The sequence below is a fragment of the Hippichthys cyanospilos genome, chromosome 3 (genome assembly GCF_059441005.1).
Source record: "Hippichthys cyanospilos isolate Australia breed blue-spotted pipefish chromosome 3, RoL_Hcya_1.0, whole genome shotgun sequence".
NCBI lineage: Eukaryota > Metazoa > Chordata > Actinopteri > Syngnathiformes > Syngnathidae > Hippichthys > Hippichthys cyanospilos.
The window spans coordinates 23,373,439-23,400,011 of NC_142371.1; the positions used below are offsets into that span (position 1 = coordinate 23,373,439).

General features: G+C 40.0%; 1 protein-coding gene across 1 annotated transcript in view; it reads right to left on the bottom strand.

Annotated features, from left to right (window-relative positions):
• Positions 1-22,618, bottom strand: part of LOC148426393 (neural-cadherin) — an 88,464-nt gene extending 65,846 nt beyond the window's left edge. The window contains exon 1 of the mRNA XM_088410952.1: positions 21,478-22,618. Within this exon, the coding sequence (XP_088267078.1) occupies positions 21,478-22,384 (907 nt within the window). The 5' untranslated portion in view covers positions 22,385-22,618. The remainder of the gene's footprint in view (positions 1-21,477) is intronic.
• Between the last annotated feature and the right edge of the window lie 3,955 nt (positions 22,619-26,573).

The following is a 26,573-nucleotide window of genomic DNA, read 5'->3' on the forward strand; positions in this document are numbered from 1 at the left end:
AGCATGGCAGCGTGATAAGGTTTAAGCTTGACCAAATATCCTCTAACATAACCCATCTGCTTAATTTCACCACATTTAAATAACACCATGGCATATTGAGGGTTTCATGCACTTGAATGAGCGCCGAACACAACTACAAAGGGTTCAACACGTCATTCGTCCGACTCGTCATAATTAGTCAGAATATGTTACAAAATGTCTGAGGGGCATGAAAAAGATGAGAAACGCATCAATTCAACGACATGAAGCAGCCAGCCATGAAGCCGCTACCGTGTGTGTGCGTGTTCATGCTTAAGAGACAATGAGGCGTATTGAGGACAAGAAGGGCATGACAAACACAAAGTTTATGCCCTCTGTCATGTCAATAATGACTCACACATACACACACACACACATTACACTCCTAATAAGTGCCGCCTGCTGCGTGCCGTCACCCGCGGAACCCCGGGGCGCCCTCTTGCCCCTCGCCCGTTGTGCCCCCTATGTCGTTTCCCACCTCCAAGGTCCCGCCCCCTCTCACTTGGGATTGACAGCTGAGGTCAAAGGGCGGCGCTGTTGTGTGAAAACAGTGATGGCGGAAAACGCAAAAGACAACGAGCGAGAATCTTAATTAGCATGAGCGTCCTCATCGGAGGCCGCAAACCACACAGGTCACTTCATTAGGAACGCCATCGAAGCACATTCGATACAAAAATGTGGCCTTTTAGGGGATCATACGCCTTGCTTTTTTATAAAATGATGAGAAATTACGATTGTGTTTAATATATTGGTTATTAAAAATGACACATAAGACAATAAGAAATTATTTTTAACTCGGTAAATGCCAGGGACGTATTGTCACGTTCTTTAAGAGTTTGGACATTCAATCCCAGATAGTATCGATTTAATACTTAAGTATCTGGAGATGAATGTCCTTAATATACTTAGGTATCGATTTAATACTTAAGTAACTTGGATTTAATGTCCGGGCACTTAAAAAAAACGTGAAAATCCCTCCCTGGCATTATATGAGTTAAGGGCATCCCATTCCAATATTGATATTGGTCTGATGGCAGTCCAAAAAAAAAAAAAAAAAAAAGCTCTATCGAATCACTTCATATCCAATATTTTCAAGACTATCACTCAAATGAACTTCAAACTTGGTTTGTTTTAAAAAGAAAAAAAAACGAACGTTGTGTCAAATCAAGCCAAGTCGGTCCTTTTTTTTAACCCATAAATGTTTTTTTTTTTTTTTTTTTACCACATTTAACATACCTAATACCTCACCTAATTATTTGAGAAATAACATAACATTTTACTCTGAAATCTAATTTTAAAACAGCATTTTAATGACTCCAAACGCCTCTGAGAAATTTCAATCAGCCCAAGTCGTTTTACATTCAAATGAGGTGATTTAATTACAATCTTCAGTATTTGAACACACTTGTACGAGCGAACGCAGGAACACACACGCACACACGCAAAGCTGTTGCCCTCCGAAATGAACCTTCCCATAATTGCTGTCAATCAAAGGTGTAAAGAAACACAAAAGGCTGCTCCTCTGAGGACCTGTAAGCGGCCGCTCAGATCAGGCAGGGCGGCGCCCCTTCAGCCTGTCACGGCCGCTCAATGGAGTCTTTTGTGGGGCTCTTTAGCCTACCTCGGGGGGCATAATTGGCCGGTGCAGCAGGGACCCCAACAAACCAACAACACAGCATTCAAACAAGTTAGCTGCATTCACATGGCGGCTTTGATTGTTTGTGTGTATGCTTTTAAGCTAAAGATAGCATTCGTCTACTCTAAAGTGGCGTTTGCGCTAATAAGTAATCACACTGCTGGGAAGTAATAATAATACACTGGTAAAAATTGCACCCATCACACATAATACATTTAATGTCATTTTATTATCATCTCGTTTGTCTTTGGTGTTCGTTTAGCCCAACGCTAGCTAGCTAAAGCTCCTCACCTCTCTGCGGGCCGTTAAATCCGACCAGATGCCTGTTGTGCTAATCTGGCATGCAGCAGAGGGGTAGGGGGGCCCGGCCAGAGCCCTGCGGTACGCCAGGCCACAGAGCGGATTCCGGCGGTGTCGATTTTAGTTTTTTTGGAGACCTGACACCATCCCGCAGCAGATGGATACCACTGCTGTGTGTTTTTCTTTGTATTTGTATGTGTGCGTGCGTGCAGTACAAATAAACAAAATGCCGCCTGTGCTCCGGTGAGCAGGATTATTGTTGTTCAAGTGAGCAGCAGCTGTTGTGGCTTTCTGGCCTGTAATCCAAAAACGCAGCATTAATTATTAAACGAATCAAAAGGGGGAAATCATTTGAAGCTATTGTTGGCATCGGAAGCTAGCATTGATCTTGCTTAGCTCTAACATTGGAAGTCAGCGTCAGAGCTAACGTTGAAGCACCTTTGGAAGCTACCTCAATGAGCTAACATTCAAGGTAATGTTACTGCAAACACTGAAAGCTAACATTAGAAGTAAAGTTGACATGGAAGCTAATTATTAAGACAAAATTAGTGGTACCTTCAAAAGCTAACTTAAAGAGCTAACAATGCAAGCAAGCTAATGTTAGAGGTAACGTTGAAGGTGAGCTTGCTAGTGAATGACAAACACTAGAAGCTAATATTGCTCTTTGCACTGTATGTTAGCGGTAACATTAGTGGTAAGGTTGGATTTGTTTTGCTTAACTCAATTTCTGAGCTAATTTCCTGAAACCAATAGTAAAGGCTATCGTTGAAGCTTACGCCAAAGCTAACTTTATAACTAACTGCAGAATCTTTTTTTTTTTTTGAGCCGATGTTGTTAACGTTAACATTGGAAGCTAACATTGACTGTTCTTAGTGCTAACATTAGCTGTTACTTTAGAAATAGTGAAGGCTATAACTGACCAACTTCAAAATCTTAGTTTATGTTTTTCGTTGACGTTGGAAGCCAACTGACTGTTCTTGGTGCTATCATTAGCTGTTACTTAAGAAGCTAACTTGAGAAGCTGATTATGAAAATGATTTTGTGTCTTTGATGTGTTAGCATATGAGCTAATGCCATTACTGAATCATAGTCGGAAAAAAAAACAAAACAAATGGTGGCAAGACTTGTGGCCTGGACTTAAATGTGTCACGTTGCTGCTATCATTGCTAATTAAGTCCATCGCTTTGCTAAGAGGCGCTAATCCTGTTAGGGCGCAATCGAGTAGGAAGCAGGAGGAAAGGAGGCGAGAAGATGAGAAAATGGAAAGCTGGGAGCAGAGGCTCTTCACTACGCCACACTTTTATTTCCCAATTAGCTAAGCAGGAAGTCGTTAGCGGCATCGCGACGAGCTGACGCTTCCTGTCCTTCTGATTAGCCGCCAAATTTGCACCATGCTCCTTCCTTACAATCTGCTCCACTTCTTCTCATCTTTTGAGCTTTATGGAGACAAATTGGGTGTTAGCGGAGTCTGTCGCCAGCGCACACGCACATTCAAACATCATGATGACCCCAATAAAAACCTCATTCAATTAAAAACGGGAGTTCCCCTATGGACATTTTCCTTTTTTTTTTTTTTTTTTTTACTGGTAATTTCATCATATTTCAAAGAAATGTGACTTTTCATAATAGAGTGATGTTTCATAAAGTGCGCGTTGTTCTACTTCATCACCATTTAAAATGAACTCACATTCACACCAATGAACGATTTAAAGTGGTTAATTAAACTAATATGTGCAAGGGAACAGGAACAAACAAGAAAAAATAAAACGCCATTCCATTGTGAAGCACGTTAAATGCCAACCACTAGTGCACCGTGCTGACTATTTACTCACTTTATAACCTCGAACATGACTTGTTTGAGCAACTTCATCTTCTACTTGAACTACTTGAGCAAACACTTTTCCTGCTTGTGGATGTGTGTGTGTGTGTGTGTGTGTTCACTTGAAAGCATCGTTGGCAACATCTTCTGTGTGTGTGTTTGTGTGTGTGCGTCCGGTTGCCTTATCGGTCCCAGTCGCAGGCTCCGGAGCCCTGCGGTACACATTCCACCAGCTCTGAACACAACGCCAGCTGGCACACGCACATACACAATCGCACAGCACATATACACACACACACATATACTGTAGCCTCAACCAACCCTGCATTTGGCCCTAACACTTCAGAGCATAACGCCCAAGGAAGTAACGATAGAACGAGGAGGAAGAAGAACATGTTTTTGATCAAAGCCATCCTTCAATGGTGAACTTTGACCCTCAGCTTGTGCGCTTGAGTGAGTGTGTGTGTAGCAGCAGGAGCATAATGTGAAGCAGACTCGGCAGGGAAAAAGATGATGAAGTGATGAATGAAGGGAAGACAATGAGATGCAGATGGAGAGGTGTGGGTGGAGTAGGGTTAATTCCGGCTTGCAGTCAACGGTTCTGGGTTTGAATCTCTGAAGGTTGCATGGACTCACCCACAAAAAAAAAGAAAAACGGTGTGCTCTGTCTTTGTAGCCTGGGACATGAGGATGACACTTGAAGACATAGCCATTAACTGATCTCTGCCGCCGCGTACTGTCTTGAGGTGAAACACTAGTCAAGAAAGAATTTTTTGTTTGCTGACATAGTTTGAGGGCCGTTCAATGGAATCTTGCAAAAATCGCAGGGAAATCAATGTAATAAATCCAATTAAAATGCATCTCATAAATTGTAATTATAATGCTTTTATACGGTCCAAAATTTGGACAGTGAGGATTTTTGCACACAAAATCTAACGTGTCCAGCTGCAATCACATAGATATGTCAGAATCATCGCATTTTGAAATTTTACGTTTTAATCGTTTGCTGGAAATTCCAGCTCCATAGTGTTTTTACCCCATATGCTCTTTTATGTGATTTAAAAAAAAAAAAAAATCAAAGAATCGTCCATAATTTGTAACATAATGCCATAACGCTCCAAGGGCATAAAAAAGAAGAGGGCAATAAGGATAAACTGTGATGTGACATGTCTCCTAATTTACAAGTTTATGGTGACTTGGCAGCAACGCTGGCTGAGGATCCATTGTTTTCAATTGTAAGAGCCATCATGCCAGATCCAAAAGGTATGAAGAGCTGCAATGCTAGTACACATAAGTCTTAGCTAACAATGTTAGGCTAAGCTGTTTGAACTTTGGAATTGTGGAATGGAATGACATTCCACAAGTACAATATTAATCAGGAAACAGTGTTTCGACTTGTGAGAGCTGCATAGCACATATTGTACGGAAATGTTTTGATTTCCTTTCATTTCACACCTTCCACTCGATTAAGTACTGCCCCCCCCCTCAAGTGCAAAACATAAAATATTTATTATTGGCTACAGCAGTCTTCATATTCTCCAATAACACTTGATTATTGTCACTTTAGTTGAAAAAGAGTTGTTAGACCCGAGGTTGGCAACCTATGGCTCTTTAGCGCCGCCCTAGTGACTGCCTTGAATTTTTTCAAAAACGTATGAAAACTGACAAATGGCGAGACTCTATCTTCTGTTTTAATATGGTTTACAAACATGACACAGATATTCGTAATGTTTTCCAATGCTGTAAAAATGTGTACAACAAACATTCAATTTAAACATTTCTCTCAACGAGAGAAATGCGTCATAACCTGCAAAACAGCTTCTTTCAGCTCTGCTGTTGCAAAAAGCAATAAAACCACCATCAGTTCCACGCATTGCTCTATGAAGTGGACAGTGAATATTCCAATCTCCTGCTACACAACAAAGTCCAATTGGTTGCCCAGGGGGAAGATTTTGCGTTGCTTTATCACTTGTTTCGAACACATGAATGGAAATTCCAAATGACTGGATGAACTTCACTTTATGGTGGATATGACACGTCACGTAAACATGCTGAATAAAAGTCTCCAGGGGCGAGTAAACTGCATTGTAAATGCTGGTATCTGTTTTGTCAATCAAGCGCAAGCTGACTGTTGCCAGCGATGTCCAGCCCTAACCCTAACCCATTTTAGACTACATTAAAAAAGAATAATAAATCCAAAGTTGTAGTTTTAACGTTATATAAAAGCAAAACTATGATTTTAGTGGTCCAGCCCACTTGGGAATAGATTTTCTTCTATGCGGCCCACAAGCTCAAACCAGTTTGACACCCCTGGACAAGGGGATACTCAGGAATCGAGTACACCTGGAGTACAAACAAGGAACACCTGGGCATGACACAATAGTAGCATTTATGAAGACAGTTGGACAAAATCACACTGACGAGAAACTGACGCGAGGGGGTAAAAAACATGAATTTAAAAACATGAACAAATCCCCATAAAAGAACAGAAAACCTTGATACCAGTTTATCTTATCTTTACTGGCCTCTCAGATTATTTCCTGCTTAACGATAATGGAGAAGATCGGCAGGCCGGGCATTCTCCTTGTGTACTGTATTTCATAGCACTTCTGGCCTGTTGGTTACTTACTGCCTGGTAAATGTGTCTATCCTGCTTGGGTCATTACATTATCGACCGGGGAAAGACGTACTTGGTGGAAGGTTTATTATCGATGGCTGCGCCACAGTTTGTATCGCAGAAAATGCGCAAAATACAAAATATGACTCACAGGCAACTCTGTTCTTATATCCAAATGTTCTTAAGTCAAATGTTGGTTTGTAGAGGTGCGTCCATACAGTACTGTTATTTCGCCAACAATGTCAGAGACAATTTAACTCATTCAATGCCAGGGACGTATTTTCACGTTTTTGAAAAGTCCGGACGTTAATCCCAGATACTTAAGTATTAAATCAGCATGTATTGTATTGAAACTTAAGTATTTAGGATTGGATGTCTGGACTTTTAAAAAAAACATGAAAACTAAATCTCTGTCATTGAATGAGTTAATAAGACACCTTGGAACACTTTTAGATTGCTGGGGATTTTCTTTTGTCTTCTTTAGAAGCTAGATGAATAGAAGGAAGTGGACGAGGTACTCCGGAGGAGTCTGTAGACTGTATTTTCAGCTTTACTCAATCAAGCTTGTTTTGGGTCCGAAAAAAGCACCATGCTGAGTCAGGTGTGCGTGTTTGTAAATGTGTGCGTTTGTGTGTGAGCGTGTGTGTTTTTGACCCGAGGAATGCGGGCAGAAGGGAAGGATGAAAAGAAAGTTAAAGATGAAGGAAGAGGATGTTCACACTGGGCGAGTGAGCCATAAGATCAAAACCGGTTTGAAGTCCGACGTCGCTCGTGACTGCGAGCGGTCAAAGGCTCCGAGGGATGTCTAAGGACACACAAGTGCTGCCTCCAGCTGTTGGACTGCTGCTCATTACCAATATTTGCTAATTAGACGGAATTTTAAAAAGCACAACTCAGCAGATCTTGCATGTTCTCAGGGTGCATTTAAAAAAAAAAAAGGAAAGTGAAAGCCGCAAAGTTTGGGTTTGAGATGACATTTACAGGAACTAAACAACTAGCGAACTGTGGTTCGGTGTTAGCACCTCGGCTACATCACAGCATTTTTTTAAGTAACACATTTGAGGAAACATTATTATATCATTATAACATTATCCTGAAGTAAATGTTTGGAACAAGCAATGTTGCTGTGTGTACAGTTTGTTAAATATATACAATAGACTCGAATTGTGGCAGATAGGTAGCTAATTAGCAAACTAGTATTGCTAACATCAGTTCATTTCCAGGTATTAGCTACAAATTTAAGGTCATCTTAAAATATTATTGTAATTTTGTCCTGAAATAAATGTTTGGAACCAGCTACAAGAATTTCCATGTGTATAGTTTGTGAAATATGCATACGATAGACTTGCTTTTGTGGCAGATAGCTAATTAATATTGCTAGCAACAGTTTGTTTCCAGGGAGTAGCTACGAATTTAAGGCCATCTTAAAATATCATTGGAACATTGTCCTGATATAAATATTTGGAACCAACTACAAGCATTACCATGTGTAAAGTTTGTGAAATATATATGTGAGACTATTGTGGCAGATGAATGGCTAATTAGCTAACTAGTATCGCTAACATCAGTACATTTCCAGATACTATTACTACTAATTGTGATTGGTTTACAAAGTTCTATTGATTTTTATTTTCTCTAACAAAGGTATGCCTGCTTAATGTTAATAATTATCGTGAAATGACATTGACAGGCTAATTTAGGAAATAAGCATAGACGTCTTGGCACTTATAATTCTTCTAATAAGTGCTGATTTAAAAACTGCCGCATACTTGCTAGCTCGCTAAGCAAAAACATAGTTTTATTCTCCATGTGTCCTTGAGATGAATATATGACAAGTTTGATCATTTTAGCCTTCCAAGGCTAAAGACTCCCCTATTGAACGATGCCGCATGCATAAATTCAAGTGGCCAATCAAACCGTACACATGATTTTTAAGATGATGGCCCCTAGCAAAATTGTCAAAATCTACATATTTATGTTTTAAAACATTGTAAAAATAAACTTTTAAAAATCTGTGCCACAGCGGGAGCCCCTAACGAAAAGCTTCTTTGTTTCTCTGAGGTTCCAGCGCTCCTTCCTCCCTTGAGTCGTCATTCCTCTTCTCCCGTCTCCTCGCTAACCTGCCCCAGCGTGCCCACGCCGCCACTGTCATCTCACCGCGCTGCCGCCGTCCATCACCCGCCACCGTCTGTCATCAACCCTTAACCTCCCCACACCCCTTGGCGGCGTTTCCCGGCGCGGGGCCTCCGCGGACATCTGCACGCCATCCATCCATCTAACCCGTTTTCCATATCGCTTATCTTCGCTCAGAGTAAGTTTGAGCTTATCTCAGTTGATTTTTGGAGAGACAAGTGGGGTACCATTCCCTTTTGTAGTCACTATGACAATTGAATCTTTAATTAATCTTGTTCATACATCCTGTATAGTTTCTTTAAGTCGAAGAGCAGAAGCTTGCGTGTTAATTAACATCAGAACAACTTCCTCGTGCGCCTTTTAATTCCAATCAGAACTTCATTGTGATTTATTGGGAATAGCATCGCCACAGCAACATTCGTCAGTACAATGCAGCGCAGTTTGCAGGTGTGCTGAATCTTGTGGTTGACGAGTGACTGCATGCAAAGAGGTGATTGGGTGTCAGATGAGGGGCCGCCAACATGGCGTCTGTCATCAGCGCAGCTGGAAGTCGACAACCCCCAAAGACGCGACCATAAAAACAGAGGGGCCTTTTCACGTCTCATTGACCAAAGGGAAATATGCTGGGAGTAACCAAACTTTAGTTGTTTCAGGAAATGTGGCCTGTGTATGACAAAAAAAAAAAAAAAAAAAAAAATATATATATATATATATATATATATATATATATATATATATATATATATATATATATATATATATATATATATATATATATATACAAAAAAAATCTAGTAAATAATTATTTCCTAGAGAAGTAGTGACTTTTATAGACAAAAATACATTTTTAGAATAATATAATGACAAAATACTCCAAGGAAAAAAAATCTAGACTTTTCTATAAAGTCCAGCTTTTCCTTATTAAAAAAAAAAAAAAAGCCATGATATCTATCCTAAAACGTTCAACAAAAGCATTTTTAAGGAAAAGGAAAAAAGAAAAAAAAAGCTTAAGGAAAGCCATATCTGTCAAAAACGTTTCTAGAAAAGAGTATTTTCCAGAAAAGTATATTTTCTAGAAAAATAGTTTTAAAATTTGCACAAAGTCATTCTGTTGTGAAAAGGTCTGTTTTTAGAAGTGTGTTTTTAAGACATATATTAGCTAAAAACAGGTTATTTTGTAGAAAATTGATCAATAACAGAAAAAAATGTTACAAGAAAGTAGTGCAGTAAAAGTCATGTAAAAGCAAAAATGTGTCGTCTTGAAAGACTAAAATCAAAAGAGTATTTTGACAATTAACCTTAAACATCTCTGACATTTTTTCTGGAAAACACATCACAACTTTTGATCTTGAAAAAGACAAATTTTGTTGTTTGAAACGCTTTTTTTTCTATGACATTTACAATTGCCAGGGCAACCGAAACAACACCTCCAAAAAGTTCATGCGTAAAGGTTCCCGCTTGACATGAAGACAACGTTGTGCTTTTGTGTTCATCACGAGCATCACCGGCGACACATACGCACAAGCGCAGACACACACGAGGCTCAAGTAGGTGTTAACAACTGCTGAGGCCGGATCTTTTGGCACGGAACCTCTTCCACACACATACACACAACTATACACAAGTCCACACATACGCCCGTGTGTTAGCGCACACCTCTTCATCGTGGAGCTGGTAATCCAATATGAAGCAGGTTTGTGTTTGCGACACTGCGCCTTCAAATCAGCTCTGACAAGACGACCACCGCTCGCGCCCTCGGGCTCGTGTGTGTGCGTGTGTCTGTGTTTTGCCCTCCCTGAAGAGCTATCTGTGACTCCTGAAACAAGTTTAGACCTTTATTTTCACTGAAATATGTGTGAATGTGAATATACTGTGTGTGTGTGCGCATGCTGATGTTCATTGTCATAATGAATCTACTTCCCCATGCATGCTTCTGTTTACTGTATGTGAGTGACTGGGTGTGTCTATGTGTGTGTGGAGGGCATATTTTTGTGTACACTAGTTGCATCATAACTAATTTGATTGTGCTGTTTATTGGGCAGACACATGTAAAATTCATATTATTGAACTGTAACAGGAAGTTATTAACACTAATAATTCTTGCATAACGTGCTTCAATGCATTCCAGTCGTCAATCAGAATCGTGTGCGTTTGTTTGTGTGTCCGTCGCATTTCAGGCTTTATTTTAGTAGGGGTGTTGATTTGTGCTGTGCAAGGCAGAAATTGCTGTCATTAAATTGGGGGATTCTGTTGTGAAGTTGGCAATGTGTGCGGCACGGAAACATACATGTGATTGATGGTCAAGCAAACAAGCAGACATGAAAGCATTAAAACATGCGTTTGTGTATTTTTAATGTGTGTATGCGTGTGTGTTTGTGTGCATGTGCATAGAATGTGTCCATGTGGTGAAGGAAGCATGTGGGTCAGGTTTCCAGGGACTGCTGACAGCTGGCTGTGTGTTTTGTGTGAGTGTGTATGTGTGTGTGTGTGTGTGTGTGCGTGCATATGGGTGTGAAGGGAGTCAGCCATGATTGAAGTAATTATTACAACAGTCCCGCTTGTACTTTGTGTTTTGTGCTTTAATTGACTACAAACAGACCTGAAGTCACCCCGTAACCTGGCAATGACACGGACATCCCAGAATGCAACACTGCAGGGGACGCCATTACAGTGCATACATATTATATAGAGGGCTGTTATCCTGTATCTCATACAAAAAAAAAATCAGCGATCACATTTTACTCTAAAATACATTAGATTTGCTCCAAATATAAAAATGTTTACACCTTTAAGAGGGTCAAGCATTCATAATATATCCAAGTGTACATTTTACACTGTTGAGGGCAAAATATAGTTATTTTAGAGCAAAATATACTCTAGGGATTTACTGTGTACTTAGGAATTTTGATAACATTTATCCAAATTTACAGTTAAAAATCTGTGTGTATTGAATAGATGCGGCTCCTCAAGTGAAGTTTTAATCAGTAAAATAATGAAAATGTAGATGGAAAAAAATGTAAATATTAAATAGAAATTCAAAGGGGAGGTCAAGCGCAAAATGTTTCTGATTATTATTGTGTTTGTGGAATCTGAATTAAACATCAAAATCTACCTTTTTTTTATCCGTCTTGAGGCATTTTCCCTTTTGCTGTCGCGGCCCACTTGTTTTCTGAATGTGATCATGTGACATTTGCAAGCTAAGCTGATTGGTTGTTACCTGAGCTATGAGTTAGTGAAACTTAATCATAATGCTGTTTTTTAAACTAATGAGGCTGCGTCAAACACATTTTTGGGGTTGGGTACAAACAAAAAGTAAACATTGCGAAATATTAGTAAAATGACAAAATAGCCAAAAAGGTTAAACATATAAGAGTGAGTAATTGACAACAGATATATGGAAGATATGTTATTACTTCAAGAAGTAATCAAAATTCAGATGAAAAAGAATACAATATTATTTTTAAATTGTCTTCATTCAAAATGAAGCATATATTCACAGTTCGTAGCCGAGTTTCCTCAGAGAAGTTTTTTGAAGCGCATATATTAAAAAAAAGTTCTGGACTTCTGACGACTGGGTTGCCTTGGGGGCCGAACCCCCCGGGGGAGACGCACTGGGAGCAGATAAGCTGCAGGGCAAAGGAAGTAAAGCTTGTCCCCTGGTCCTTTTCTGAGCTTTCCGAGGAACTCCCCGAGGGGGAGGGGGTCCCAGGGAGGGGGCCAGATAGAGCAGGGGCTGTCATGGTGGAGATTGACGGACAGGCTGAGAAGATGCAAGCTTTCTAACAGGATTTGCCACGCTGCCTTTCAATTTACTTTGTTCCGAGTTTGGCCTTCAAACTTTTAATAATGATGATGAGCAAGTGGTGAGATATCCATAAGATGGTGGCAAAATACTACTTTTATCCAAATGAGGTCCCTCAGCTCACTTCAACACAGTTCCTTAGCACCAAGATGTCACGAGATGGTGGGAAAACACTAATTTTGTCTTAATAAGGTCACTCAGCTCACTTCAAGAAATACTTGTGTTTAACTGAAGCTCTTCAACTCACTTCAATATGGTTCCTCGGTATCAAGATGTCAAAGCATGATAGCAGAGCGCTACGTTTGTGCAAGTAAGGTTCCTCAGTTCTCTTCAAGATCGTTACTCTGCACCAAGGTCACGAGATGGTGGCAAATCGATACTTTTGTCCAAATAAGCATCTTAAGCTCGCTTCAACGTAGTTTGTTGGCACAAAGATGGTGGTAAAGCACTACCTTTATCCAAATAGGGTTCTTCGACAGTTCCTTGGACCAAAATGGTGGCAAAGCACTACTTTTGTGCAAAAAAAAATTTCTCATCTCACCTCAACATAATGCCTCAGCACCATGATGTCACAAGATGTGGCAAAGAACTACTTTTGTCCAAATAAGGTTCTTCAGCTCACTTCAACATAGTTCCTCAGCATCAAGTTGACACGAGATGTTAGCAAAGCACTAGTTTTGTCCAAATAAGGTTCTTAAGCTCTTTCAGCATAGTTCCTTGATACAAAGATGGTGGTAAAGCACTACCTTTGTCCAAATACATTTCCTCAGCTCAATTCAATAGTTCTTTGGACCAAAATGATTGCAAAGCAATACTTTTGTTCAAAAATGAATTCTCATCTCACTTCAATGTAGTTCCTCAGCACCAAGATGTCACGAGATGATGGTAAAGCACCACTTTTGTCCAAATGATGTTCTTAAGCTCACTTCAGCATAGTTCCTTGACACAAATATGATGGTAAAGCACGACCTTTATCCAAATGAAGTTCCTCAGCTCAATTCAACAATTCACTGGCACCAATATGGTAAAGTGCTACTTTTGTCTAACTGAAGCTTTAATACTAACTTAAATATGGTCCCGACTCACCAAGAGGTCAACACATGGCAGCATAGCTCTACTTTAGTGCAAATAAGGTTTTTAATTCTACTTCAACACAGTTCCTCCGCACCAAAATGTCTCAGGTTGGCAAAGCATTACCTTTGCACAAATAAGGTTTCTCAGAGCACTTCACAATAGTTATCCGGCTCCAAGATGTTACAAGATGGTGGCAAAGAAGATTCTTTAGCTCACTTCGCCATCGTTACTTAGCACCAAACATACTTTAAAACACTACTTTTGTCTAAATAAGATTCCTCAGCTCACTTCAAAATAGTTTCTTGGCACCAAGACAGGGGCAAAGTATTACCTTTGTGCAAAGGAAGCTGCTCAACTCATTTTAACATAGTTATCCTTCCATCTAACCATTCCACATGAAGCTGAAATAGGATGGAAATGGTAGAAGTCAAGTACGCATCATTAAGCTGGAGGAGAGGGGCAACATGGAGACAATTAGCCAGCACACATCAACACACACGCACAAGCATCATGTGTGTGTTTGCCCAACAGGGGGGCATGTGTGTGTGTGTATGTGGGGGGTTGGCAAACACACGCACACACAAAACATGCGCAGCATCTAACACGCTAACACACATCACAGCTGAGCTCAGATTTGTGTGTTAATTGTTTAGGGGATTCTGCAGCAGGGAGGTGCAAGTACGTGTGTGTGTGTGTGGGGGGGGGGGGGGGGGGCGTGCGTGCGTGTGCATGAGTAAGACAGTAGAACAGCAAGAAAAAGGCATCTAACTTTAGTTATGTTATATAACCAAGTCCAAGCCAGGTCCAAGAAGTTCAATCAGTCAGTACGCACCCACACACGTCTGTCAACATTTGACACACACATGCACACACACACGCACGCATACCCCAAGGGCATGTAAATTGATGAGCATAACTGTAAAAGCCCACAATTAGGTTTTGAGTAGTAAAGCCGGAGGAGGAGAAAGCTTGCTGTTGGCCAGTGAGCCAAGCATAATGTTAAGTATTATGTCTGAAATATAAAATCATAGACCCACTTAACTCTGTTAGCATGTATTTATTTTCTATTCACGTATCAGTTATGTGTGTAGTTCTATTATAAATTTTATTTATTTTTCTTGGATGCAAAGTTTAAAATTGATTTCACACATTTTTTTGCTCATATTTACCACATTACTTGAAGTCTCGAAAATGTACAGTACCTTTATGTTAGGTGATTTTTTTTTCATAAATTTCATGCTTAAGTGATCTGTTTTTAATCATCTTATATGCCTATTCTGCACTTTGGCTATTTCATATTTTTGAAATAACTTATATTAGAAATATTTGAAAACCACTTTCTTCAGACGGATACAGGTATAAGTACTCAGCCCTTGATCACTCGCTGATACCGATACCAAGTACTGATACCACAAGTACTTTGACACACAAAATTTCTCCCAAGAAAACATTGACAAAATTTTAAAGAAAGAGTTACATATTCCAATAAAGCACTATTCCTTGAAATTTCAAGAAATTTATTGCAATTTCCTATTTTTCTAACTAAAATAGGTAACTAAAACTGCTTCAAGAAAGAGGTAGAAATGAGTATGGGATGCCATTGCAAGTACTCATACCTTGAAATAAGGCTCAGGTATTGGCCAAATACAATACTTGGTATCTGTAATTGCTCGTCGCTAATTTTTACACTTACATAACTGATATGTCTAATTCTTTGTCATATACATTTTGTCTTAAACATATTTAACTTATTTGAATGCATTTTTAATGTAATATCTATCCACCAGTTAATTGACCAAACTTTTCCCACATAAAGATTTTATTAAAATGGCAGATTTCCGTAATGCTTTTGTAGGTCTTATAACAGCTAGAGGGTTTTGGGTATTGCATTTGGTGTTTCTATGGTTACTGTTTGGATTTTTGGTTGCATGAGATGCGAGATGATGCTGATTGGACGACCTTGTCCTAGTTGGCCTCGCCCCAGGCTGCAGCTGATTGGCCATCAATAAGCCATTAGGACATTCCACTAAGGCAAAAGTGAAACTCAACAGAGCACAGAGAACGCATGGAAAACTGTGAGCGTTGATAGCGCCCTCCGAGTGGCCATCAAATGTATTGCAGGCAACATGATCCTTTTTGTAATAATCTTTTTTTTATATGAATTTAAAAAATGCATTGTAAAACGCCACCTTTAGCAAAAGTTACTTCTAAACAATAGAATGTTTGTATTTTCCTTTTTACAAAAGGGAAATAGATACATTACCCACAATCCTTTGTGAGAGCAATATTTGAAGTAACAGGCCGTAAACAAAGTTAGCAAAAGGGTAGCTCAATGTAGCGGAGTAAAATTTAAAGGAAAAACTCAAGTGCATATAAAATATGTTACAGTAAAAATATTTTGGCAAGTTTAATTGATCCTAACACACACCTCTGACACTGAGCTATCCCATACTAAACATGAAACCAGCATAGAATTACTGTAGCTTGGATTACCTAAAGGTAAAAAGTATGCTACTATAAAAATATTTACAAGTACAATAAAGTACAGTTTTTCCTAAAAGTTAAAAAGGTAAATATAACAGAATGCTCATCCCTGATAATAAGATATCTCAGACCATACATAAAGCTAGCATAGCATTTGTTAGCACTAAATAGAAGTAAATAGAATGTTACAATAAAACAATTCAGACAAGTAGAATTTATCCAAAAGTGAGGGAACTAAATGTAATGGAATACTCACCTCTGATTTTAAGCAAATGCAAAGCAAACATAAAGCTAGCATTACTTTAGCATTACTTAAGTAAAAGTAAAAGGTGTGTTACAATAAAACTATTCTGACAGATAGAATTCATCACAAGGGTTATTGAAGTAAATCTAACAGAAGGCTCACTTCTGATGCTAAGCTATCAGAGCTATCCAAACATGAAGCTAGCATAGCATTGGCTAGCATCAAGTAAAAAGTATGCTACAATGAATCTAATCCAACAAGTAGAATTTATTTGAAAAGTTACTAAAATAAATGCAACAAAATATGAATCTCTGATGCTGCACTATCCCAGATCAAACGTGACGTTAGCATAGCATTAGCTAGCAATCAAGCTAAAAACAACGCACATTTTTTGTGTCGTTTGCTGCTTTGTTCTCCTTTAAAAGGTCATTTCAGGAAGCGTCAGCATGTGGCCACCATAATTTACCCCGCGGCATTTTTGCACATGCACAAACATTACCACACACAGCGGCGAGAAAACATGCATATCGAGAGTGGTGTGATCAATGTTTGTGACAATGACAGACACACAAATGCACTCTGTGTGAAGCTCAGCTGCCTCCGGGACACACAATCGGATGGCGTTTGCTGTTGCGCTCACGCGCACACACACGGACTCACAGCAGTGGCAGGTTGCTTCCCGCCTTTGGCAAAATCCACAAATAAAGACAATGGAATAAACCGGAGCGACAAACCTTGTGTGTCACCTCGGGGCTCACACGCACACACAAAACGGCGACACAACCGGACGCCTTGTGTGTGTGTGTGTGTCTACAGTGTGCGACTGCGACTATAAATATTAGTTAACGGCTTAATGAGGGAAAAGTCGGCCGTGATAGCTGTGGCTTATAGGGGCATTTTTCTCATTTCGACATTCACGTAAACACTTTTTCTACACACAGAGAAAGACTTGTGTGCTTATTTTCTTGATAAAAAAAAGTCTTGCTTTAAATAATCGCTTTTTACTAGCGCGCACATTTACAACAGTATGAATTGTGCCTCGCTGGGTTCTGCGTGAAAGGCACCCGTGGATAAATTCTGTGTCAAGTTAAACAGAAAAGCTAGTGGTAAAATATTGCATGAGATTTGCATTAGAAATGTTTCTCGGTGCTTCTGTTTTTGTGTGGAAATGAAAATCAAAGTCATTCGCTTTCTGTCCTCCGTTTGAATTTTTCTGGCCGCGTTTTCAGCTCGTTACAGTCCTTTTGTCTCGGTGTACCACTGATCTTTATTTGGCTGAAATAATTATTTCTCCTGCGACGCAAAGACAACTTTAAGGGATTATAAATGTGTTTTTGTCTCTGTGATCAACGTTTTTTTCAATATAACCGACAGTCGAGGAAAAACAAATTGTGATTCTCTTTCAGTTTTAATGTGTGTCGCCCGGAGGCTTGTTGGTGTTTGAGGAGCAGCGTGAAATGGGTCCTGCTATGCAGAGAAGCCAGAATATTGCTGCAAATGAGTTAAGATTTTAGACCACAAACATGGCAGGCCACGGTCGGATAATTACATTATAACTTAGTAACTAAGTGTCTTTTGAAATTGCGGCTTGAATAGGTTATGAAAGAGACTCGTTTAATAGTTTATTTAGCTTAGTTTACCATCCGAGTTCAAGCTAGGGTTGTAAACTAGTTCAAGTGTTTTTTTTGTTAGCCTAATTTAACTTAGCGTAGCCTTTCTTACTTTACTTTTCTAATACAGTACCTTACTTGGTTCTAACACAGCTCTCATGTAAAGATGTTTTTGTCAAATTGAGATTTTAATGAATACTTTTCCAATAACTTACAAAGATTGAACAGGTTAGATGTGTACAGTTAACTCAATTTAGCCTAACCTAGCTAACCTTAGTTTACAGGTACAGTATCTTACATTCAAACATTGAACATTAAACATTAATCTTTGTTGTCATTTTAGCATAGTCTGTCATGCTTTAGTTTTCCAATACATTATGCTGATTGAAAAGTTGTTGCAATGCCGTCTGCTAGCTTGCATTAGCTTAGCCTATCTTGTTTAACTCTTTCAATGCCTTACTCGGATTAAAGTTTTTGGCCATTCACTCTGTCTGCTGTTAGCTAAATTTGTCTTAGCCAAGTAGGTCCTTGCTTACGTTTTTGATATGTTACAGTTAAACTGGGACCGAACACCTGTATCTTATTACCACATTCAATGTTTGCTTCACATAGCCTGCTAAAGTTGACTTTTCCAAAATCTTACTCCAATGAATACTGGTTGAAGATGTTTATAATGTACATCATTTATCTTAGCCTAGCCTGTGATAGTCTATGTTTTCAATATTTTCATCAAACAGACGGGGAGATGATGTTGATTTCTATTTGAAGTAATTTATCTTAGCCTAGCCAGTTTTTGCTTTTCAAATACGTACCTCACTTTGATTGAACATCAGTCTGTTAAAAAAAATACTGTTACCTCAATTTAGCTTAACCAAACTTAGCTGAAGTTGATAATGCTGCATTCAAATTTAACACCGGTCTCTAGTAACGATACGCTTTTAGCTTACGTTACTTTAGTTCGACCTAGACAGTCACTTTTCCATTTAGCTTATATGAGACTTGACATTTTTCAAATTCGCTTCACTTCTGTTTTCTCTTAAATTAGCTCATCTTGCATTCAGCCACGGCTCAAACCCATGTCTCTTGTCGATTTCACAGACCATGGCGACCAATCAGACCCTGACGTGGCGACATATCCGCCCTGGCTGACAAAAAGCAGAGCGTCTCAATCAGCCCTGGAGTTTACATGGCGTTCAGCCGCGTGTCCCACAAATCACGCTGAAGACAAGGCCGGCAGGAATCGTCCGCTGCAAGAAAAACAAAGCTTCCTGTCGGAGGGGCCCAGGGGTCTGGGTGGCGCCCCCCCATTGCCAGAAGTGGGGCCTGGGGGTACATCCAGGTGAGCAAACATGGCTAATTAGCACAAATAAACAAAAGCCACACGGCCAAGTTGTGCTGATTGAACAAACGTGACCTGGATGCTAAGCCGCCGCCCAGATGGGGCCAGTTTAGTGTCCTGCTTAAACATTTACTTTACTGGTGGCAGTGAAGGAAGGCTGCGGGGTTTTGGGGGGACGGCGCTGAGACCGGCATCTGGATGTCGTTTCATCTTGTCAAACAGGACCCTGTCATCCTCAACACCCCGCTACTTTGTTTTGAAAAGAGTTCACTCTGAACTTCATCGTTCGGATGAAGAGCAAATCGACCTTTGCATGAAAATGACGTCAATCAGGTTAAAAAAATAGACATCTTTGTGATACGAGTATGAAATGTGAAGGCCCTCTTGAAATTTTTATGGTCTTTTCCATATGCACAAAAGCACCAGATTTTGCAGGCTTGAAAGTTTACCTTTGGTATTGGTTGAAATCATCATTGCCCCAACCAAAAAAAGGTCAATAATACCTTCTTCATTTTTGATCATTGATCTAACGTTGCACTTAACCTAGTGACATGGAAATCAGTCATTTTGTCCATCGTGAGCAGACTCAACAAAAAAAAAAAAAGGAAGTCTGACTATTTTATGGTCATTTTGGACATTTTTACAGGCAGGGGTGCACATAATTTTTGTGTGGGTTATTCACATGAGTACCAGGACCAGAAAAATGTCACATTGGTGGAACACTATTTAGCACCGCAGGAAAGTTTGTGTATATTTCCAACCTAGCAAACAAACTGTCCATCTTGTTCGGGAAAACATAAGCTATTCCTTTTTTCTGCCTCTGTGATTGCTGTGGTATGCTGCAATGTATTATAAAATGTTTCATCTAATTTCTTAGCATAAACACATCTTCACATCACAAAGCTGTCACATCTTCTTTGTTAGTGTGAGAGTGAAATCTCACAGCTCATTGGCCAATGCAAACAACTTAGCAAAACAAACAATTACAAATACAATGTGCCTTAAACAAAGAAAAACACACTTGATGAGAGTGACTGTCTTTGAAGTCCATTGTGTGTGCGTTTGTGATTATACTAAAACTCTGTTGAATGTGTTGAAGTGCTCATACATACTGTACAAAAAACAGACATGTCAAATGTTCATATGATGACTACAACAAATTTGGAAACGTAATTATTTTCATGTACAATTAATAACTTTTAAAACACATTTTTTCTATTGCTGTCGCCTAAAAATGACACCACATTTCCTCAAGTCTCAGGTAATGACCAATCATGGCTCAGCTTGTGAATGTCACATGACTAATCTCAGAAAAATCTCAAAAAACAGTTGGGTCTATATAACAAATTATGAGTAAAAAAAAAGAAGGACCAACCCAATATTTGTGTCGATCTGATCCAACTTTCTGGGTCAGAAGTTTGATCAAACTGACCTAATATATATATATATATATATATATATATATATATATATATATATATATATATATATATATATATATATATATATATATATATATATATATATTTTTTTTTTTTTTTTTTTTTTTTTATATATATTTGAGTGTATTAACATTTCACTGCTGAAAATGGCTAAGTTTAGAATCCTTTTGAACAAAGTGCCAGTGGTCGTCGAAAGTGAACATTATCTCTTGTGCACACACATAAGTGGACAAACTATTGGTGTCAAAAGCGCGGTCGCCATGTGTTTGGTGTTTATCGCTTGTTTACGTTCCCCAAAATACCCACAGTAACTGAAATCTGTGAAGTAGAGATACCATCCATACATCGATTGTCTTGTGAACATAGTTTTTTTTGTGCTTTTGTTACCTTTTTTAATTTAAAAAATATTCAAGAAAATAGCAAAGTAAAACTGCAAGAGACATGATCATAAATTTAAATATATGTAGCAGAGGTTTTTTTTAAATAAAAAAAAAGTGTGTGATCTGGCTTGAAGGTGACCCAAACTGCAAGAAAACTAGAGGTAAACGTGCAATATGTTGCATTTGAGTGAAGCAACAAAAAAGAACCGCGATGTAGCGAGGGAACACTGTAGTCAAACCACAGATACAATAGTATTTAAACGAAGAAAAAAACAGAACCTTAAACGCGCAGGTACAAAGTCTTTGTACTTCTTGACTGTCCACCAGTGTCAACAACGAACTTTTTTTTTTTTTATTCAAAGCTTGGACAGTCAGTCGAACATTTGACCATTATCTTTGGCCACGCACATAAACTATGAATAAAATAAACTCTGAAAGGAACACTTCAAAAGGACTACCATGTAAATTTTTTAACCCAAAAGTCAGCTAGCTCAGCGAAGCCTTCGATTCTCAATCAATCAAAGTTGCACTTGCCCCAAAAAAAGTCGCCACGGTGCTAAAATCACGTGATGTTCATACCTCTGTGTTTGTGGATCTTGACAATCACCTCGGCGGGTTCTGCCAGGCTGCGCGCCAAGAACACTCTCCCGGAGTCCCTCTCGATCTGCACCGGCGAGTCGGCGTCGGAGATCACCTCGAACCACCGCCGCTCGAACCTCCTGTCGGGCACCGTGAACACCAGATCCCCGACGCCGGCTTGATCCGGGACGCTCACGGCGTAGGTCACCTCCTCGGCCAGTGCGCGCGACCTCCGCTTGGCCGGGCGACGCACGAGGACCTCCAAGACCACCGGCCCTCCCACCAGCGGCTCTTCCCCGCTATCCTTGACGTAAAGCCGGGTTGTGATTCTGTTCAGTCCGCGGAGGGAGCCCACCAGCGTCACCTGTCCGCTTTCCGGGTCCACGCGGAGCAAACTAGACTCGGGTTGTGCGTAAAAAGTCACCCGTGCGTTCACATCCGCGTCTCCGTCTTTGCCGTCGAACCGGGTCAACTCGGTTCCGAGCGGCGTGAACTCGTCCACCTCAAGGGTTCTGTTACCGGTCGTGAAGCGGGGCGCGTTGTCGTTTACGTCCGTCACTTCCACCTGGATCATAACGGGACTCCCCGAACATCGCTCCACACTCAATTCGTACATGGCGATGAACTCCCGGTCCAAACGTTTGGATGACACCAGAACCAGGTGGCGCCGGCGTCCGTGGAGAGAAACTAGCCGGAAGTCGCGCGCGTAGCTCCCCTTCAGGGTGGCCCCATTACCGGGGCAGACACCGGCTAACACCGGCACGGCCACCCCGTCCACGAGCGTCCCGGACGGGGAGTTCTCCCTGATTTTTCCGGAGAAGTGAGACCGACGAGCGGAGGCGCAGAGCAGGTGGACCAAGAGGAAGGGGAGGAGGACAAAGTGTCGGGATACTTCTTTTTGGGCCATGTTTCCATTAAAAAAACAACAACGAGAGTAGTCCTTCTTTAGTCCGATTTTATCTCCTCAAAAATGACTATTTAATCAAACTTTACACCTTTAATTCCTAAATCTGCATTCAAGTGATCAAAATCCATCCTCTTCTCCATGAAACAATATCTTTTTATCATAATGGTTCTCGTTTGAGTTGAAAAAAAAAAGCCTCTGTAATTAAGATACATTTAAAAATGTGAGATGTCTAAATGAAGGCGTGATTGTCCATAGCTGGATGGGAACTGGATGCGAGTGAAAAGGGGGGAGCGCTGGAGAGGCAACCCAACGGGCTCCATGTGGTCCTGTGGGCCACGCCCACCCCACGCAGAGATGGACCAATCGGGGAACAGGAGTGATGCTTGACTGACAGGCAGGACGGGAGAAAGACAAAATTGGTACCTGCAGCGTTGACTCGTGGCGGGGACGTGGGTGGACAAATTACTTTATTAGTATCACCTAGTTATGATGTTTTTTTCTTAAAGGGACAATAAAATCCAAAATGGTCTTTATTATATTACATGAATTATTTACATATGAATTCAGCAGCAAAATCCACTGTTTTAATACATCTCAGGGGGTGGCCCTTTTACCGTTCGCTGTTGACCAATCACGGCTTAGTTTGTGAATATCACTTGTTGAAACTAGTCTAAACTAATCCAAACATGGCATTCTGAGTAATGTTGCGTTTTGTGGAGTATGAATTGAGAAGCAAATTCCCCTCTGTTTTGTACATCTCAGGGGCGGCCATTTTGTCCCACACATCGCCTTAAAATGACATCATTGTTGCTCGCAGTTCAGGTAATAACCAATCAGCTCAACTTACAAATGTCACATGACCAAACTCGGAAAACAGGTGAGTCATGATTTCCCTTCAACCGATGCACCTGATTCAAATAATTAGCTCGGGCTTTGCAGATGAAAATACTGATTATTAGAATCAGGTGTGTTGGTTGAATGGAAACATTGAAGACAGCCTGGATTTTGGCTCTCAAGGACCGGACTTGACTACGCCTGCTCTACTACATGGATTTTTATTTATGACCACAATCTATTGCAGCTTGAACTCACTATTTTTCTTCATATTTTTCCTCCTTCTAAATTGGACCAGAAAAAAAAAAGTTTAATGTATTAATTTTTTTTTCTAACAAAAGAAGCAAACTAAAAAAAAAAAAGGGGAGAAAATAAAATGAAATTTAAATTGTACTTTGCAGACTTCGGTTACTGTGAGTATTTTGGGGAATGTAAATGAGGGAACGCTTTAATTTGACATCTAAAAAGTTAAAAAAAATATTCGATTGCAAATATGATTTAAATTTGAGTACTGATTGTGATGGCTCTGGGAAGATTTGATTGACATGGCAACACCTTAATGATGTAATCTGATTGGACAAAAAAAAATAAAAAATCTAACATCCACTAGAAGTAGTTTAGCCAAGAGAAAGGCGAAGAAATGAAAGAAAGTGCGAGCAAATACGCTGTTAGGAATCAATTAAAACAATTTCATGGAAGGAAAATTAAAATTTAGGATGTGTATGTAGGTCAGTGCTTCTGGCTTTTGATTGACATTGTACCTAATGAAGTGGCATGCCAGTATCTGTTAGAATCATCCTGAATGTTTTGTTTTTTTTCCCCCCACTGGTGCATAAGTCGTTCGGCAACAACAACGAAGCCTCATCAATACCCCACTGACACCTGTGATCAATCTCCATCCTGATTGGCTGGCTCCATTGCGCTCGCCATAGATTCACTTATCGATCCCGAAGGAGGTGAAGACGGTCGCTCTTGTGTTTTGACTAATTGCTTTGTGATGACATCACTCGTTAGCCACCCCGTGGCGCTCATCCGTCAGCTCAGATGTTTGGAATGGGAAAAAAAGCGCACTTTTGAAGAGGTGAACGTGTTTTCTTTGCTTTGAAAGGAGTGACAGCTCAAAGCCGCCTAGAGAAGAGGAAGCCCCCCCTCGGAGACGTCAGAATTATCTCCACATGTTGGCGGCGGCCTGATGAAAGCAAAAGCGACGCTTTGAGATGGCAAAATGATGTGACGGATGAATGGAATCACTTTGTTTGCTCTTTTTATTAGCTTGTTCCCCATTTAAGCGCAAGCGTCAGTTAAAAAGGACCGCGAGGGACATCAAAACCACACCCAAATCGATGGGGTTCCTCTGATGGGAGGGAAACACAATAATCCCTCAACGTTTGAAGGAATTTGTTGGAACGTTAAAGAAAATAGCAATTTAACAGAAAGCATGTGCTGTACCCTCTGATGTGTTGAGTCAAATATCGGTGAAGCCTCACGTCCAAATTTGGTGCTTTTCGTATTTTTTTTTCCCACCAAAACTAGGCCAAAAGTTGCTTCTAGCCAAACAACATCAAATTCCTGAACAATTGACATTGTAAATTGCAATAAAATAAGAATTTTACTTTCAGGCACTGATGCAATTGATTCTTTTTTCAGGTTTAGACTAAGATGTAACCCGGATTAAATGCTGTAAAAACATAATTAACAGTTGTTGAAAGTTAATTTATATTGCTTTTTTCCTTTGGTAATGTTAACTCATTCAATGCCAGGGACGTATTTTCACATTTTTTTAAGAGTCCGGGCATTCAGTAACAAATATCTAAGTATCAAATTGATATTTAGGAACATTGAGGGCATACACAATACTTAGCGCCATTTTAAATAAAGTAAACCCGCCAGGAATTCAGAGAATTCTGACTGAGTATTTTTAATTTTCTTTTTCCGGCTTACTTATCAAAACACTGCCCTAACATTTTAGTAATGTTAACTCATACAAAGCCAGGGACGTATTTTCACATTTTTTTAGGAGTCCGGGCATCCAATAACAAATACCTAAGTATCAAATCGATATTTAAGAACATTGAGGCCATAAACTATACTTTGTGCCATTTTAAATAAAGTAAACCCGCCAGGAATTCAGAGAATTCTGACTGCCTTAACATTTTCTCTGCTCATTCCCATAAAAAATACGAAAAAAATAAAACGAGGATTGACGTCGTTGGCGCTCCTTGGTACGATTCCCGTTGACGTCCTTTCATGTCAATGGCGGTCAAAGTGTTAATTTTGCATTAGTCATATACAACATAACAAATCTAAAACTAATGAAAACAAAACTAGATAAAAAAAAGGCAAAAAAAGCGACTAACTTCCAAGATGATGTCATGTGACCACACAAGTAAAGTGAAATGACCACGCCGTGAAGCCGCTTGACCACATCTTGTCGTCCATATTTCAGTCATAGCCAGATGGTTTAAATCAGCATCCATCTGCTCGCGAAATGTCACACGGCAATCTGACAACCATCAACCTGAGTGACACACAACTGTAGCATGTGTGCGCGTGTTTTTGCAGCAGATGGAGACCAGCCGCCAAAATGACACTCGAAATTGTGCGGCAATTCCCAATCACAGGTGACTGACAGGCAATGTGTGTGATTATCTAACGCGCGTGCACACACACACACACACACACACACATACATACGCGCACACTTAACGGCCGCTAACTGTAATTATAATTAGGCCTGACAAACGAATCAAAAAATGTAGCCGAGTAAAATATGTGATGGCTTTTGGGCTCTTCAGATTTGAAGGCATGCCAGACACACACACGCACACACACGCACGCAATACACACACGCACACACACACGCATTATGAGACGCAAACACGCACATTGAGTGGGTGTTTGAAGCTATTTCTTTCCACTCTGCCTCTAATAACGGTGTTTTCAAAGAGCTGTCAATCCAGTGGCGCCCGCGTCTCCCGTGCGCAGATGCATGATGGGATGAAATGTGATTTTTCCACAGCAAACGAACGGAGGGGATGCTTGGACGGACTCAACGCAAAAATGAGAGTCAATGGTTCTACATTCTTTTCTGGCATGGCTATTTGACATTTTCTTGTGGCTTGATTTATGATAGACATGTCTTCCAAATGTCATACTCTAAGTTCAACTGGTTTCAGGGGCTGCACTTTTAAACTTTTGTTGTTCTGTTTTTTTTTTGATAAATTGTTGAACTTACTGTTGTTTTTCTGCATCCTTCCATCTTGCATACTTTGCTTGAACCTTGTGTGGTATTTTGACCATTTTTGGGTCATTTTCTTCCACATTCTCGCAGTATTTTAGCGGTGAAATTTCAGCT